We start from the raw sequence: 17,630 nt of genomic DNA on the forward strand, positions 1-17,630 counted from the left end.
AGAATACAGTGGACCCTTGAACAATGTGGTGAGGGTTGGGGTAGGGGCGCCGACCCACCCCGGATCAGAAACCCGCATATAAATGGACCTGTGCAGTTGAAACCCGTGTTGTTCAAGGGTCAACTGTACTGAGTTTGGAAATTACACACAGGCCTTTTCAGGGAAGTGACTGGATGACCAAAATGTGGGTGAGGAATGAGAGTTAGGACTACAGAGATCAGCGGGGGCCACATAGTGGAAGACCTCCAACCTCAAGACAAGTTTACGCTTGTGTCTGTAGGTGGCCCAAAACAGTTCACTGTGTGTCTAGCAAGGGGTAGGCATTTCACATGCATCTATTAACAGTTTCCCTGCAAGATTAGTATCCCTAGTCTTTTACAGGCAAAAGACCAAGCCCTTAGAGGCTAAGTGACTTGCCAAAGGCAACACAGTCAAATCTGTGACTGAGCCAGGATTTGAGTGCTAAAACTGAGCTTTGGGGAGATGAAACCAGCGTCTAACTGAAAGTGGGAGAAGGGGGAGTGACCAAAGGCAGTGCAGCTTGGTCCACCAGGGAAGAAACAAACAAACAAACAAACAAACAAAACACAGATTGGACTTGATTCCTGACCCTCTTCCTCTGGGTCTAAGCTCTTCGAATGCCTCCTCAAGGAGGCATCAAACGCTTAGATAGTCCCAGCTGCTGCTTTTGCTTAAATGTACGTATGAGGAAGAAAACAAAGACATTGGTCCAAGATGCTAAAGAGTGGGGCCTTCCAAACCATGCCCTCTTAGAGGCCATTCCAGACTCTAAGAAGGCACCAAAAATATGTACTGACTGCTGCTTCTGGGGACCCTGCTGCTGACCCTAACCAAGAACCATTGCTCTGCCTCATTCCTCCTGGGCTCAGAGCCCAGGGCGTAATCAGTGGTGCTGGAAACATGTCCAGTTCATAGGAAGGCAGTTGTGGGGACTGGAAAGAGGACTAGCCTAGAAGTCAGGAACCCCCATCCTGACTTGTTATGCGGCCTTGGGAAAGATCCTTCCCTTCTCTGGGTCTATACTCTCCGCTGTGAACTAAAGGGAGTCCTGCTATTTGTTATCTAACATCCTAAGTATATATACAGAACTCTTATAATGTATCTAGCCCCTGGCTTCCTGGCCCAGGTTACCACCCCCCTCGAGGACAGAAATGTGGCCAGCTGTGGGGAGGGGAGAGGACTCCAGGGCAAAGCCAGGCCAGCCACAGGAAGGGTAAGAATAGACACCAGAAGAGTAGAAGGAAGTATCCAAGCTGTGAACGGAAGAGAAGGGAACTAACTTGTCGAGCACTGACTCCACGCTGACTGCTAGACATTTGTTACCGCCGTGTGGCAACGGCTACCACCCCAAGTTCTAAACTGAGGAAACCGAGACACAGAGAGTGTGTCTTTCTCCAGTGCACATGCCTAGCAAGGAAAAACCCCAGGATTTGAACTGGATCAACTCCACAACACAGGGCCTCACTACTCTTGTCACACAGACCATTAACAAATTGAGACAGGAAAACTTCCCTCATCTCCACCTCCCGCCCAATCGAAGCATGTCACCCACCCAGTTACCAGAGCTTCTCCCATCAGCGCCTCACCTCCCAGGGCTAAGGCCTCTCTCTCCACAGGCTCCACAGTGGGAGAGGGCCACAAGGAGGAGGCAGAGGCGGGAGGTGAGCACAAGGTCTTTTATGAGGCATCAAATATACATTCTTATATACAAGGAGGAAAAAAGACAATGCCTGAACCCCAGCTCCTCTCCATACAGCCCCTCCCGCTGCCGTACTCCCGCACCCCCAGGCCCCACAGGCCCTGGCCCTTCATACAGCCAGGATCTGTCTGTCTGTCTGTTACTGCAGCCCATGGCAGAGAGGGGAGAGGGAGGCAGGAGCTGAGAAAGGAGCTGGATATGTGGGGCAAGAAGAGGAGCTGGGGCTTGTAAAAAATATATTTATAATAAATAAACAGGGCTGTAAAGGGGCTGAAGAGGCAGTGGAGATTTTGGTGGACAGAAGGACTCAGGCATCCTGGTTCCCAGCCCCCACTCTGATGGCTTCAATCTCTGGCTCAGGAAGGACATCTCGGGCTTAAGGTGGCCCTCTGGGAACCTCTCTCCCCAAGGCTGATGCTGGGTGCCCTGCCCCAGCGAGGTGTGTGTGGGTGATATCTGTAAAGTGCATTGTCTTCAGTTGTAGGTGGGGTAGGTGTAAGGGAATGGGGGGGGCATGCAATATGGGTGAGGGAGGGCAGTGCCCTTCTCATCCCAGACCTGAGCCCCCCCCCCAAACCTGTCTGGACTTTGATCAGGATAAGAACGCAGCAAGGAGAGTCAAGGTCCTGAAGCTGAAGAGGTCTGGACTGGGGCATAGACTGGCTCTGGAGAGGAAGCACTGCCCCATCTGGGGGCTAGCATAAGTGGGTCCCATCCACTGAGTGCACTGACAGTCCATGTCCTCCGGCAGGTGGAGAGACACATGGAAGTGTGTGGCCAGGCCCTAAGGTCAGAGAGAGGGCCAAGCCAGCTGAGGTTTGGCCACAACTCTACAAAGCTCCCTACTAGTTCCACACAGCCAGGGGCGCCCTGGGGAAGTCTTCAGCCTCACTCCTTCTGACACCTGCCCTTCCCTACCAGCCAGAGCTCACAGGGAGCTCACACTGGCTCAGAGGTCTGAGGCCACCCCAGCTAAATCTCCCGGGGGAGGGGGGAGCGAAGGGGAGAGATGAAGAGAGGAAAAAGAGAGCAAGGATCTCCAAAAGGTCCTCATCACTCCCCAGAGCTCGAGAGCCCTGTGTCCAGGCTTCAAGTGGCAAGGGTCCTTGAAGCTGGAAGGAAACCCCATGGCGACTGTTGGGGGTTAGAGGAGGGGTCCCAAGGCAGGGAGGAAGTAGGGAGGATGACATTTCTATGTGTATATAGTATATTTTGGAAAAACTGAAGAAGCAGAGAGGATGCAAGGCCACCCTCCTATGGATTCCCCAGACCTCCCCGGGCCCCAGCTCACTCTCTGCATTCATCAGACCACGGTGCTGATCCGACTGGGCTTGGCCTTGGGGTTTGCAGTGGGTGGATTGGCCGTGCCAGGGGGCCCAGAGGCGTGCAGGGGGCCATGGGGGGAAGTGGGTGGCAGGGGCGAGTGCGGGGTGTGGGGTGAGGGTGGGGGCAGGGGTGGGTAGGAGGGGTGGGGTGGGATGGGGGAATGCGGTGACAATGGTGACTGGGGGTGGTGGGGGTGGGAGTAGGAGCCCCCTGGTGGCCGGGATCCAGGACCCCCAGAGGCCCCTGCTGCTGGCATCATCTGTGGATGGTGGCTGAAGATGAAGTGCTTGGGGCCCTGTTTGTGGGCTGGAGGGTGCTGGGGGGCAGGACTGTACAGGGGCAACGGGGATGTGGGTTGGTGCAGAGGGTGGCGGCCATGTGGAGCAAACTGAGGGTGTCCTCCAGCCCCCCGTCTGGGAGCCCTGCCTGGCCGGCCCAAAGTATAGTGCTGGGGGCCTGGGACTGGGCCATGGGCGTGGAAGTGGCGATGTGGCCCCACAGGTGGGGCTGAGGCGGGAGGTGGTGGAATGGAGCCCAGCTGGGGCAGGGGTGGCGGCTGCTGAGGAGGTGGGGGGAGAGGGGGTTGCTGGGGTGGGAGGTAGGGTGGTGGAGCAGGGCCTGGTCCTTGGCAATACTGGGCATGCAGGGCCTGGAGCTTGGACTGCCCATCGGGCAGCACCCCCAGGCCACCGTGACTGTGACCATGGTGGTGGTGGTGGTGGTGGTGGTGAGTGGAAGAAGCAGATGAAGAGGAAGCAGAGGCCTGGCCTGTTGGCGGTGGTGGCATCTGGAAGGGCCCCTTGCCCCGCTTGCTTCCAAATAGGGAGCCCAGGAAGGATGAGGAGTTGGAGACGGGCCTCTGGCTCTTGTACTCCTCTGGCGGCGGGGGTGGGGGCGGAGGTGGCATCCTCTGGTGAGGGCGTGGACTGCTAATAACGGACCCCTGGAAGGGGGGAGGGGGGAAGTCAGGCCAGTCTAGACGTCCTATATCCCCAACCCTAAACTCCTCCCGGGCCCTGAGGGCTGGAGCTAGGGAGACAGGAACCCCAAGGCATCAAGAAAACCAAAGTAACAGTCCTGTACTTGTACATGAAGCTCCCCAGCTTGCAGAGCTCTGCTGTCACATCCACTATCTCATCTGAGCCTCAGCTGGGAGAGGAAGAATTAGCAGTCTCTCCTCCTCATCCCCATTTTGCAAGCAGAGAGAATGTTAGGCCCAGAGAGACAGAGTGACTTGCTCAGGCTCCAAGAGGTAGGACTTGGAGGACTTGGAGGTAAGAGCTCCTTGTGGCCCAACTCCAAGGGCCTCACTACTCAGAGTCGGCCCAGGGGTTGGGAGGGGGCTTGGGAGAGTGGAAGACAGACTGAGAGACAGGCAGAGTGAGGACAGACAGAGTTGAGGACAGATGGAGAGAGTGGTAGGCTGGGAGAGGTAGTCGCAGGGTTCCCAGCAGGTAAGATGGGGGAAGCAACAGGTCCCCTCCTCCTCCAGGGTCCATGGCAGAGGGGCGGGGCTCATGCAGAGGATGAGTGGGGCAGGAGCTGGCACTTACTTCGATGGTGCTGTCCAGCGATCCCACGCTGTTACGCCGCCCCCGCTTCCCTGCACCCACAAGCAAGGAGCCCAGCGTCAGAGCAGCAACCCCCCCTCCCCACCCTGCTGGGCTCCAGAGCTGGGCCCCTCCCGGGGACAGACACCCCTATTCCCTTTCCCCCATTGAAGAGGGGGTGGTGGGGAGGAGGAGAGGTGGAGAAGGAGGAGCAAAAGGAGGAAGAGATGGAGAAGGAGGAGAAGTGGTGCTGGAGAAATAGAAGAGGAAAGAGAGGAGGAGAGGTGGAGCAGCAGAGAGGGGATAAGACTGTGGCCCCACTTCACACTCCCTGGCCCAAACTCTGGGCTCCACCTGTTCTGACCTGGCTCCCAGGCCCCCTGTGGCGCAGCGCCCAAGGCTCTAGATGAAGGCAGGGGGCGTGCGTGTGTGGCAGGTACAGGGAAGGCTGGCCGTCAATGAAAGGAGGCTAAGAGGACACTGGGTCCCACATCTCCCCAGGGCCTGGAAGACTTGCCTGCATCTGAGAGGTCTCGCAGGGAGCTGCTGAGTGCGCCCCGTTTGAGCCCATCGCCTGCTCCATATGTATCCTCCAGGCTGCTGCGGACCAGCGTGCCATTCACTGAGTCCTTGGCCCCTCCAGGCTGTGAGGCGTTAGGCCGCATCATACCTTTCTGCTTCTCCAACTCCGCTGGGTGGAAGTGAGGGAGACAGGGAGTGAAGGTTAGGAACAGGAGTGAGAGGCCACCTGACGGACCCCAGGCCTCCATGGGCCTTCCCCCTCCTCACTTGCTCTGTCCCTAGGGCCCCTGCTTTGCCCCTTGGGCCGCCAGCACATCCCCTCAATCCACAGCTACATCTCCCAAGCCCCCTACAGCACCCAGCCCCATCTTTTGCCATCTCCTCTGGCGGTCTTCCCTTCTTCCCTCTCAGGGCCTGCTCCTCCAGCTCCTCTCCCCTTTCTTTCGCCCATCTTGCTTCTCCCCTCCCCTGCCCGCTCTCAGTGTGGTCTCCCAAATGACCCCTGCCCTTCAAAACAGAGCTTCACAGTGGCTGGTTCACAGCAGGGGTGGAAGGCCCTTCTAGCCTATGGTGAAGGGCAATCATTCCAGAGTCTGCTCAATTCTCAGATACCTTGCTTCAGAGCAGAGGGATCCTGGAAGGTCAGGAGCAGGAAACAGACAGGAATTGTGTCCCCTACTAAGTGCTAGCCGTATACTGGGCTCTATGCATCCTTGATCTCTCTCAATCCTCACAAGAGTTCGGAGGTAAGTATTACCATTCCCATTTTTCAGAGGAAGAAACTAAGAATCTGAGAAGTCATAGAGCTTGCCCAGAGTCGTACAGCTGGAAATGGGGGAGCTGACATTCTGGAAGCAGGTCTGCCTGAGTCCAAAGCCTGTACTCTCTGGCTTCCTTACAACCCCAGCCCCCGCAGAGGTCATGGAGACTTCTATCGCCCTCCCCTTATCTTGGTATGCTCACCCCTCTCTCTGAATGTCCCAGTGTCTCAAGGATCTGGGGAACTGAAATGTGTGACCCTGCCTTACTGAGGAGTAGAGTAGACCCTGGAAGTGTGAAGGCCTCCATCTCTCTCTCTCTCCGTCTGCCTGCCTCTTTCTCCTTAACACCATGTTACTTAACTGTGACTGGAGAAGAAAAAAACTTGGAGAACATTGGGAGGAATGAGATGTAATCACTATTTTCTATTATATATGATCAAAATGACTTGGTGTGGCCCCTGGAGGCCAAGAGGATGGGTCACTGGGACTCAGCTGAGGAACTGGCATGTGTGGAGAGGAGCAGAGAGGCTGGGAAGGAGAATAACATTTGCTGGACGCCTAGGATGTTCAACACTGGTGTCCTTTTAGTATGGAGGATTCTTCATTGGTCTCCTCTCATTGACTCTCCACAACTCTGTGAAGGAGATTTCATTATTCCAATTTCATGTAGGAAGAAATTGGGGCTCAGAGACTCAGGCAACTTGCCCCAGCTTACCCAGATAATAAGTAGCATACTTGGGAACTAAAACTAGAGTCCTACCTCCAATATCCTGATTCTTCTCCCTGCTGCCTTTCATTAGAAGGAAGAGTTGGCTCATAGTTAGGGCTTGGAATAATAATCAGAGGTTGACAGGTAATGAGCCCCTTGTCCCTGAAGATATTCAAGCAGAGACTGAAGGGTTCCTGGAATGGGGTTAGGAAGTCTGGACAAGCTAACCCTCAACTCTGAGATTCTCAGAGGACAAGACTCTTGGTGTCAGCAGGGCAGCGTATCGGGAGGTGTGGAAGGAGACGTGGCAAGGCTACTCACATTCCACGCGGTACTTCTCCATCTCCTGTACCTCAGCGATGGACTCGCGCAGGTCAGACGTGAAGCGCAGCCGGTCCTGGAGGCTGGGAGCATTGAAGATGATGAGGACTTTGCGCTCCCCGCCAGGTACTGCTGACAGCAACTTGATCCCAAACTGGTAATCTGTGGGGCAAGTGGAAGTGGGACCCCTCTGTTAGGACTGCAGCAATGTGTCTCATATGCAAAATAATCTTTCTAATGTCCAACTCTGATTGAACCTCTCCTCTGGCTCAAGCATCTTCAGTGGCTCCCCTTTGTTCCCAAAGTCCCCCAAAGTCTTCTGGGAGTCATGGCCCTGTTACTCCCTGTGCTCCAGGATGAAAGGGCAAACTGAACTCTGACGGCTCTCTAGAACCCCTTCCTTCACACCTCTGCCTCTTCTCACATTGCTTCTGCTGGCCAGAAGGCCACCCAACAAAGCTCCTCCGGCTCAGTTCTTCAAAGCGCAGCATGATCACCGTCTTTTGGGCCCACCAGAAAACATACACACCGCGGTTCTCTGTGACCCCATCAGCTCTCCAGGGCACAAACCCAAGTCATACTCCACCTTGGGCTGCCCTGCATCCCAGGACCAAGTGCTTTGGAGACCTCAGACTAGTTATAATGGGGACCACAGCATAGACTCTTGGGATGATGGGATCCAAGAAGGGACTCACATGAATTCTGGAAGAGCTGCATGTGCATTTCCACGAGGGGAAAGGATTGACGGAAGCTGTACGTCACCAAGATCTTCTTCTTCTGGAAAATTTTGGTGACCTTTGGCAGGGATGGGAAAAAGACAAGAGGCAGGGTTTGGGGTGGGGAATTTTCACATGGCACCTGTTTCTCCTCACTTCCCTCCCCTCCCACTGCCAGTAACAGACATATACACACAAACACACATACCCAGAATTTGGGGAGAACTGAAGCTTGAGGAGCAGAACAGGAGAAAATGCAAGCTCCTGATGTAATGACAACATACATACAGGTGTTTACAGTTTTCACAGGAAGAAACTGAATGCTGCTCCCTCCAGGAAGCTTGTCCTAACACCCCACACAGATCCCCTACCCCACCTCCTCTGCTCCCAGAGTGCTGGTTCAGTGCCTTTCACCATCAGGCTTGAGAACATTCTATGGGTGTGATAACCCCCTGCTGGACCGGGAGCTGCAAGAGGAGCCTGGTTTTCATGCATCTTGCCCACCCCCACGGGCCCCAGCACACAATGGCAATCTCTGCTGAATCAATGTATAGAGTTAACAAGTCTTCCTCTCAACAACCCACGGTCTTTATCTAGTACTCGGGCACTCTGGACTCAACTAACATAGGTTGTGAACACCTCAGACAATCTGCAATTAGAGCAGTCTACATTTTGCATTTAAAAGCAAATTATTTTATTTCAGGATGGTTACAGTGCACAGTTAGGCAAAATACATTTTTATTCCTTTGGACTGTGAGCTCCCCAAGAACAAGGACTGAGTCTCAGCCACCTCTGTGAACCCAGTGCCTAGCATGAGGCTGGACACACAGGTGCCAGTGAGTGACAGATATTGAAACATTTACTCAGCACCTGTGTAAGCCAGGCACTCCTCTGGGTTAGGCTATTCCACAGCTGACCTCTTAATTTCATCCTCAGGACAACCCTATGAGATAGGGAGTAGCCCCACTTCACAGAGGAGGAATTGAGGCTCAGAGAGGGCATTGGAAGGGCTTTGTCTAAAGCAGCGATTCTCAAGTGGGAATGACTCCCCTCCCAGTGGACATTTAGCAATGTCTGGAGACATTTTTTGGTTGAGGAAGTGCTACAGACATCTAGTAGGTAGAGACCAGGGTGTGGCTAAACATCCTCCAATGCAGGATAGCCCCCGGATAACAAAGAATTATCCGGTCCCAAATGTCAACAGTGCCAAAGGTGAGAGACTCTGTTCTAAAGGAAAGAAGATCAAAGGGGACAAGTCACTGTCCTCAAATCCCCGAGCAGAGGGAGAACACTTGTTCTCTGTGATCCCAAGGGGTGAATGACAATCATTGGAGGAAACCCATCAGGAGACCGAGTCTAGCAGTCAGAGATGTCTAACAGGAAAACTGGCTGCCTTGAAGGAAGGCAGCCTTCTGTCCTCACAGTCATGCAAGCAGGGAGCCATGCAGGAAGCCAGTTTTTGCTCTGGGTAAAAGGTTGGACAGGAGACCCTGAAATTCCCTTCCCACCTGCAGAATCCTAAGAGTCCCAGCTCTGAAAGACACATGTCGACAATGGTGATGAGCTCAGTTTTAAGAATCACTTCAGGCATCCCGACCACCCACCTGAAGGTTTCAGAATGACTCCAGGGTCACAGGTTCACTTCCCTCCACCCAACCCTCCGGGCTATTGAGGTGGACGGGACATTTCCTACCTCTTCCCAGGTTGTAAGTCTATCATCTCCCTTGATCTTCGCATTTTTTGCTACACAGATGCCTCTGTGTAGCTATCACTACCTCCAAATGGATCCAGGAAGTAAAGGAGGGGTGGGGGTGGCCTTATCCAACACCACATAGATTACATGGCAGAACCCTTCACCTACCACACCTTCACCACCAATGTTAACATGATTCACACCAGACGCGGGGATTCAGCTCACCACCTCCCTTCCATCTCCCCCTGCCCCACAGTGCTCGTACCACGAGGAGGTCATTGAAGAGGAAGACCTCCCGCTGATGCAACCCTAGTCTCTGGGGGCGGTTGGGATCTGGCACCTCATAGAGCTGGCAGCAGCAAACCAGTCGACGGTGAGGAAGAGACAGGACCTAGATAGGCATGAAGAAGTAGGTGTCAGCAAGGTCAGCATGGCAGCTTCAGGCACCTTAACATGGACTGCAAGAGGACGTTTACCTCTGATATGTATCACTGGCACTCGGACACAAGGCGCCTAAGAACCGAAGGCCCAGGCTTTCCTGCTGCCTTGCCTTTGTCCCAGTAGCTCCCTGTCTGGAATGCCTTTCTTGCCCAGCTTCATATGGCCACATTCCGCCCTTCCTCCGAATCCCAGTTCCAGTGATACTCTTCCAAGAAGCCATTCCTGATCTCCCTAGGCTGAAAATGACCTCTCCCTCATTTGTGCTCTCCTAAACTAAGTGTAAGGCAGAAGTATTGTGTCTCTGTCTGACAACCCCCTCCCCCAGTCTGTGAGCACCCCCAAGGCCAGAGACCATGTCTGACTCATACCTGCATCCCTGGTACCCAAATGCTGGGCTTAGTGGAAAGGCATCTGTCAATGTTTGTAGATTAAAGACTGGAGTGTGTTTCTGACTTTGGTTATCAATTAACTATTAGCTTGGCTCCTCACTTGGAATGGACAGGCAAAACCAGAGGTGGGAAGGATGTTAATATTTACACAGCACTCACCGTGTGCCTTGCTGTGTGCTAGATGTACTCTCAAAGAGCACCTCACTCAGTCTGCACCATGACCCCTGAGGAATGCGTCATCACCCACTCCATTCAGCAGGTGAGGGGGTCTGAGGCTCAGAGAGGGCCAGTGACTTACCCACCACTCGGTGGCAGAGGCAGACCCAAACCCTGTCCCCTCTGAAGCCACCCAAGTCACTTACCGGCTTCTTGCCCACAATCATGCGCTCCACAGCCTGGACCTGGGACACGTGGTCATCGTTGGTCCGCAGTTCGCGCCCCTGGATGCGCTGGTAGATGCCCACCAGGAGGTCTCGAGGGATGTCTTCACCGTTGTCAACCCCTGAGTGGGAGGAGTAACACAGGGATATATTCCACAAATGTGGGGAGCGGGTGGCAGGGGTTCTCCATAACACCCCACACCCAGTCATGGGCCATAACAATGACCAGGACTAGAAAGAGTGGCACCCTCAGTCCCGCGGTGAGGAGAGGGCCAGGAAAGGCGCCCTTCAACCAGACAGCCAGCTGCTTGCCTCCCAAGCATGGTTTTGTCTAAACAACTCAGAACACACTTTGATGAAAACAAGTAGATACTTTTGTTTGCCTTTCTAACTAGCAAAAATAATGCTAAATGATCATATCCAGTGTTAGTAAGAGTGCAGGGAAGCGGGCATGTATATTAATTAGCATAACAATTTGGGAAGGTAATTTGGCAAGATCCTAAATATTCAGTGATTTTCCTCTTCTAGGAATCTGCCCTAAGGAATTACTCAGAAATATGTGCAAAGACATGTACAAGTACTACTTAGGGCAAAATTTTGAAACAGCCTAAGTTCTAACAATAGAGGAACAGTGAAGTAAAGCTAAGTATACCTGTTTAATAAAATAATTTACAGCTATAAGACACCTGATGTTTACAAAAAGCATGAGAAAATTCCTGTGGCAAGTTAAGTGAAAAGAGTGGGACAGTAAATTGCATGCATGATCTTTACTTTATATAAAGTTACATAAGCATAGGAAAAAAGACTAGAATACACCAAAATATTTACCACTGTTGCCTCTATGGGGCAGAATTTTGGGTGATTAAAAGAAATTTTCTAATTTTCTATATTTCCAAAAGTTGTGGAATGAGCAGGTATTCATTTCATTTGTTTGTTTATTTGTTTGTTTGTTTAGTCATTTAATAATTGGAGAGGGAAAGATATACATATATACACACACATATAAAATATATATACATACACATATACATCAAGAGAGAGAGGGGCGGGGAGGGAGGGGGAATGAGTGAAATGAATGAATGAATGAATGGCAGGATTCTGGGAAACGGCTCCCGACGGCCTCTGATCTGTCTAACTCCCTCCTCCTGTCTATCATTCTTCACTCCTGATTGTCTGCTGAGCGAAACCTATTCACTCTTGTCTTTAAACTTTCTTCTGGAGAAAATGTTTCTCTTTTGAAAAGGCCACATCTCCTCCTTGGACAGGTGCTAAAAGCACATCCATCATCGCACTGCCTTTTGACCTCAGCTGTCAGAGAGCTTAAGCCCGTCAACTGTGCAAACCCTGCCGGTCAGCAAATTTGTCTTGTCTGTTTTTCCGCAATTCGATTTCCTGCTTTCATTTCTGTTTCAATAATCCTAACATCTGTGTCATTTTTAGTAGGCTGCTCTTTGGTGAGAGACAGGGCCTGACATCAATACAATAAACCAAGAGAAAAGGTCAAGGTGACCCCTTTAATCTGGCACACAAGGTCCTCGTATATTGGTTCCAACCAATGTTTCCAACTGGATGTCTAAGCCATCTTGATTGTTCTCCAGACAATTTTACATTTTCCTACCTCTGTGCCTTTGTTATTCTTACTGCTAGTTAAGCCCTCCTCTATGGCCATTCTGCCATGTTATCAGCGCGTTCAAGGCCCACCTTAAAATGAAAATACTGCTTCCTCCAGGAAGCATATGGGAGGCGGGCTCTCCCTCCTCTGAGCTCTGACTGCACTTTCGGCCTGCCTGACATCACAGTTCGCTTTCGGTCTTGTGTTTGGTCCCTTGTACTATAAGTCAGTCTCTCCCACGGACAGGGAGCTCTCTCGGGGCAGGGACTGTGGCAGATACCCCTCCATTGTCCTTAGCGCCCGTCATAGCGCCTGGAACACATGACACACTTGGTTTGTATTGACTGGCTGGCTGGTTGGTTGAATGAAAAAAATGAATGCACGGAGAGAGAAAAGGGTACTAAAATAATCAAGTGAGTCTTTATGGGCATACATAAAGAAGACAGAAAAGGGGGGAGTGATGAGTGAACGGATGTGTGAATGACTGAGTGAATTAGTGGAAGCTCTGTAAGAGTCAGGACTTTTATTTCTCTTGTTCAGGACCTGCTCAGGCAATATCCAGTGGGGGAATGAGTAGATGGACAAACAGCTGATTGAATTAGTAAGTGAATGCCCTGGGAACATCCAGCCTTGGCGAAAGTGAAAGCATCATAGGTTAATTTCCAGGGAGCCGAAGTGATCTCCCAGTCCTTCCCCACCCTATCCCCCACCCTGCCCACTTGCCCTTCCCAGGTGAAGGACAGGAAAAGCTGGTAAGGAGATCTGGGGTCACCTCTCAGGTTCTTGATGAAGTCATCTAGTTTCATCTTGCGTTCAGCCTTGACACTGGGACTGTACATGTCAGTATTGAGGAGGATGATGGCAAAAGCAAGGATGAAGATGGTGTCTGGGTTCCGGAACTGGCGCACGAGGGCTGGGTTACACACACAGTACCGCTGGCTGTAGGATAGGAGGGGTCAGGGCCAGGGTTAGGCACCAATTATCTCCACTTACCCACTCGCCTCCCAGTCTGGCACCACCAACCCTCTCCTTTGAAAAGTACTCCCAAGCCCTTTGGGTCTGTCCTCTTTCTTCAGAGTTTCCCCAAGACTAGCATGTAAAAATCACAATCACTACTACATTGTACCGAGCTCTACCAGGGGATTTATGTACATTGTCTCATATAATCCTATCCCAGTCCTTCAAGGTAGCTATTAGCAGCCCCATTTCACAGATGAAGTGACTGAGACCCCAAGTGGTAAGGTAACTTGCCCAAGATAATAGAGCTGGTAGATGGGAAAGCCAGGATGAAAATCTAGATCTTTCTGATTGCAAAGCAAATCCTCGTCCGATTATGGGAAAAAAGTTCTCAGCATCTCTTGTTTCTCCTCTAAATATGCCAAAGTGGTGGGACCAGGATTTATACCCAGGTCTGCCTGATCCCTGCAGCATTCATAGTAGAGGATCAGAGTTAAGGGCATGGGTCATGGAGTCAGACGCACTTGAGTTCAAATCCTGGTTCCACTGCTTACTCACTGGATGACTCTGGGCAAGTTATTTAACCTCTCTAAACTTCCGATTTCTCATCTGCAAAATGGGAATAATAATAGAAGCACCTACCTCATAGGGTTGTTGTGAGTATTCGGAAATATAATCATGAAAAGTGCCCAGTTAAGCACCTGATACCTGGAAGTGCTCAATGAACATTAGCTATTGTTGCTAATGCTGTTGTCACTTTGGAGGCCCATGACTAAGATGCTGAGCTAGATACTTTCTGCACATTACCTGTGATCCTCACAACTTAACTGTCTTGCAAGATCAGATTTGTAACTGCCATTTTCTGATGAGGAAAGTCTGAGGCTCAGAAAGGTGATCTGCAAACATACTATGCTGCCCCCCAAAATAGGGAAGGGCAGCTTTAGCAGTGGGAAGTAGGCACACCTGAAGGCTTCGATGAGTCGTTCCACTTTTTGGGCCTCACCCTGAACCCGGATATGGGACTGGAACTTCCGGAGTGCATCATCCAAATCCATGGAGGAGAAGTCCATCTCATCCACCACACAGCTGAAGAGCAAAGATGGAGGTGTGACCCTCTCAATTCCTCGGTAGGAAACCTCTGACCCACTCAGACCTGCTCAGATGGACAAATATCCCCCCTGATAGACTTCCACAAAATCTGAACCTGTGGCCCAAGCAAGTACATAGGAGGATGGAACATTTGAAATTGAATTCATCCCAGAAAATCAAAGCCGGACACATGGTTACTAAGAGTCCTTTCCATCAACCGACTCATTTCAGAGATGAGAAAACTGAGGTCCAAAGCAGGCCATAGGACAAACATGCCTTGCCTGGGGCCACCCAGAAGACTTTAGGAATAGGGCCAAGGAAAATCAGAACTCTTATGGGCAGGGGAGTACGGGAACAGGAAGGGCCATGAATCCTATTTTATAATTTATCTGAGCAGAAAGGACAGGCTTCCCTCCTCCTCCCTCCTGCCCTTCTTTTTCAGGAATCCCTGGCCCGGCCTGCCCCATCCTTGGGTCCTCACTCCAACACGTCTCTGTTGAACTGCTTCTGCCGGTTCCCTAGGAATTCCCCTATCATCTGCCGGCTCAGGCCTTTCCGTTCCAGGATGAAGTGAGCCACTCCCACCGGTGTGTCTGACAGGAAGCCGCGCTCAATGAGATACTGGATACCCTTCTCTGGCTTCCTGCAGAAATAGGAGAGGTAAATGAGATGACTGTCCTCCTGGAACTCTGCCCTCTGTCCCATTTCATGAACTAATTTTGGGCCCAACCGTGGCCTCAGAGAACCAAGGAAGTCGAATATATAATTTGGTGCAATCCTTTCACAGGACAGGTAGGAACACCGAGGCCCAAGGAGAGGAAGCCACTTTGCCATTTCACAGAGCTTCAGATCTCCAGGGTATCCTCAACCCAACTTCCTCCTTCACTGGAGCTACAATTTAAAGAAAATTAAGATCTAGTAAGAGCCTGCTCTATTGCTGGAGCTTTGATATTCCCCACAGGCACCAAGGAATCCTGGGAGGGGGCCTAAGCTCCAGGCGAAGCCCTTCTCTCCGAGTCCTAGGCCCTCAGAGTAGGAATGAAGTGAAGAGGTTACTTTGCTCTTTATCCCACATTCCACTCACATCCCCCACCCACCCAGACAGGTATCACCCAGCCTCTGAGTGTTTCCACGGACAAGGTGCTCCCTGCTTTCCACTAAGCCAACTCTGGGTCTGAGCTATCCCATATTCAGAACCCGAGCGCCTTAGCACCCCACAAGGCTAGAATGTGGAAGAGACTTTGGTGTGACAGGAGTCCCAGACCCATCATTTCCCATGTTTGACTTGGGACAATTCCGTTTACTTCTGTTCCTTCTCAATAAAATAGGGACGCTACCATCCACCTTGCCGAGTTTTTCTGATAACTAAATACAGTAGGTGGCAGTGTCTAATAGGCTACAGACATAAGGCATTTATTTTCTTACTATTTTCTGAACAAATGTCACACTCCAGCCCCACTCCTAAGCACCTGGCACAAGACTATGTACCTAGAAGGAGCTCAGTCCTGGTCACTGACTAGTCCAGCACCCCACCCTACCCTGCAACACCTCGAATGCACACACCCTGCTAGTGGATAGATGGAAACACTGAAGCCCAAGGAAGGAACCTATCTTGCCCAGGGCTACACAGTGAGTCTGGCCAAAGTCAAGCTAAGAGTCCAGGTCTCCTGTTCCTCAGAGCAGGACTCTTTACACACCACATTAACTCCCCACCGAAAAGGGGAGGTGGGGGAACCCCAGGTTCAGAATCCATCCTGTAGACCATGAACTGGGGCCCAGAGAGGGGAGCATCTCATCCAAGATCACACAGCTAGTCAGACGCAGTACTAGGACATGAAGTACCGCTAATGGGTATGTTGGGGAGGGGGCTTTCTACTCTGCTACCTTGCTGTCAACCCTCTTCCCTGAACAGCTGGGGAGAAACACCATCCACAGAATGAGAGGATGGTGGTAGCAGATCACTGCTTGGAGTTCAGCCCCAAGGTCAAAGTACCCAGTGGCAGGGTAGGAAAGGGCAAGAGGGTGAGAATGGGAGCACGTACTTATTGAAGAGGTTGAGGCCAATTCTGTAATGGCGCCTCTGTACCACGTCGTTGTTGAAGGCTGGTGAGTCCCAGCTGTGCCTCGTTTCCCGCTGGTAAGTCTGCTTGCACAGGCCGGTGGCTGGAGGCTCCCTCAGGCTGTCCCTCGAAGAGGAGCCAGAGCTGCAGTTGATGGTCTCATTGGAATTGCTGGAGCTCTCAAGGCTCTCATTGTCTCCACCATCAGAGTTCTCTCCCGCGGCCTCACACTTCCCCAACCTCCGACCCCCAGCCACACCACTGGGCCCAGTACCACTGTTGGGGGCTGGTGGCAGGGGCCCTGGCGGGGCTGGGGCTGGGCCCTCCGGGGCTGGGTAGTGGCGATGTGGGATCGGGGCCCTGCCCGGTGGCCCCTTGTGCTTCAGGGTCCCATGGGGGCTGCAGCCATCGGCTTCATACACCAGCTGGCGGTGAACAGAGCCACGATCTGAGCGGTCACTCAGGTCTACAGAGCTGTCACTAGGAGGCTCGATGGTAAGTAGGGGAAGGTGGGCGGCTCGCAGCCGGAAATCACGACACTCTAAGCACCCAGGCCCCCTGCGAGTGCCTTCCTCACGGCTACCATCTTCCCGGGTCCCTGGTGGCACTGGTGGAGGAACTGGTGGGAGAGGGGCTGGTGCCCAGAACTCAGGCCGGCCCTGGGGTGGGGGCTCTGTGCTGGGCAGTCGTTCAGGGGATGGCGGGGGAACTGGGTCATCCAAGTAGAGGGGAAGGTCACTGAAGGATGTGGCTGAGCTGTCCTCTTGCTGTTCCTTTGACTCTCGCTTCTCCAGTTGGGCTGACCCTGGCTCCTCGGACATGGGCCCCGATGGGTGGCAGTTCAGGGCCTCGTCGATGGATTCAGCCAGAGACTTTACCTGTGGGGGGGAGGGAAGGAGGGAAAGGGAAAGAAAGGAAGGAAAAATGAAGGGAAAGATGGTGGGATGGTAGAGGAGTGGGAATGAGGGAGGAAGGAAAGGAAATAGTGGGAAACTTCCTGGTGGGTCAGCCAAGAAGAGGGATTCCCCTGCCCCACCTCCACAGGTTCTCTGCAGTGTATAAAATAACGCCCAGGGAGCCATGGGTGAGCTCGCAGGAGCTGGGACTAATGCCCACAAGTTCCCTTCTCAGATATCCCAATACCTCCTTAATGTCTGATTAGACCCAAGCCAAATGCCACCTCCTCCCTGATTCAATCCACATTCCTGCCTCTGCCATCCCTTGGGTAAACCCAAATCCCAGCTTCCTCTGGGCTCCCAGAGCCCTCTGTCTGGTTCTTTCTTAGGAAATCCATAAGATTTAGCCTTGAGAATCCAGACCCTGACTGGTCTGGATTCTCTGTGGTATCTGCCTCTCTGTGGTATCCAGCCTCTAAACTGACCCC

The 17,630-nt window shown here is 52.2% G+C and overlaps 1 protein-coding gene across 6 annotated transcripts in view; it reads right to left on the reverse strand.

Moving 5' to 3' along the window:
• Nucleotides 1-1,683: 1,683 nt before the first annotated feature.
• IQSEC2 (IQ motif and Sec7 domain ArfGEF 2) overlaps nt 1,684-17,630 on the reverse strand; it is a 75,936-nt gene continuing 59,989 nt past the window's right edge. For 4 of the 6 annotated variants that reach the window (XM_074324134.1, XM_074324136.1, XM_074324137.1 and 1 more), the window contains 11 exons: nt 16,229-17,124; nt 14,668-14,829; nt 14,061-14,183; nt 12,913-13,079; nt 10,511-10,650; nt 9,584-9,709; nt 7,605-7,704; nt 6,910-7,071; nt 5,114-5,287; nt 4,600-4,649; nt 2,910-3,989 (listed from right to left, as the gene is read on the reverse strand). In XM_074324134.1, coding sequence (XP_074180235.1) covers nt 3,024-3,989; nt 4,600-4,649; nt 5,114-5,287; nt 6,910-7,071; nt 7,605-7,704; nt 9,584-9,709; nt 10,511-10,650; nt 12,913-13,079; nt 14,061-14,183; nt 14,668-14,829; nt 16,229-17,124 — 3,066 coding nt within the window. In that variant the 3' untranslated portion in view covers nt 2,910-3,023. Of the gene's footprint in view, nt 3,990-4,599; nt 4,650-5,113; nt 5,288-6,909; nt 7,072-7,604; nt 7,705-9,583; nt 9,710-10,510; nt 10,651-12,912; nt 13,080-14,060; nt 14,184-14,667; nt 14,830-16,228; nt 17,125-17,630 lie in introns of all 6 variants that reach the window. The other 2 variants (XM_074324133.1, XM_019717698.2) reach the window with 2 other exon arrangements.

The sequence above is a fragment of the Rhinolophus sinicus genome, chromosome X, assembly GCF_036562045.2.
Source record: "Rhinolophus sinicus isolate RSC01 chromosome X, ASM3656204v1, whole genome shotgun sequence".
NCBI lineage: Eukaryota > Metazoa > Chordata > Mammalia > Chiroptera > Rhinolophidae > Rhinolophus > Rhinolophus sinicus.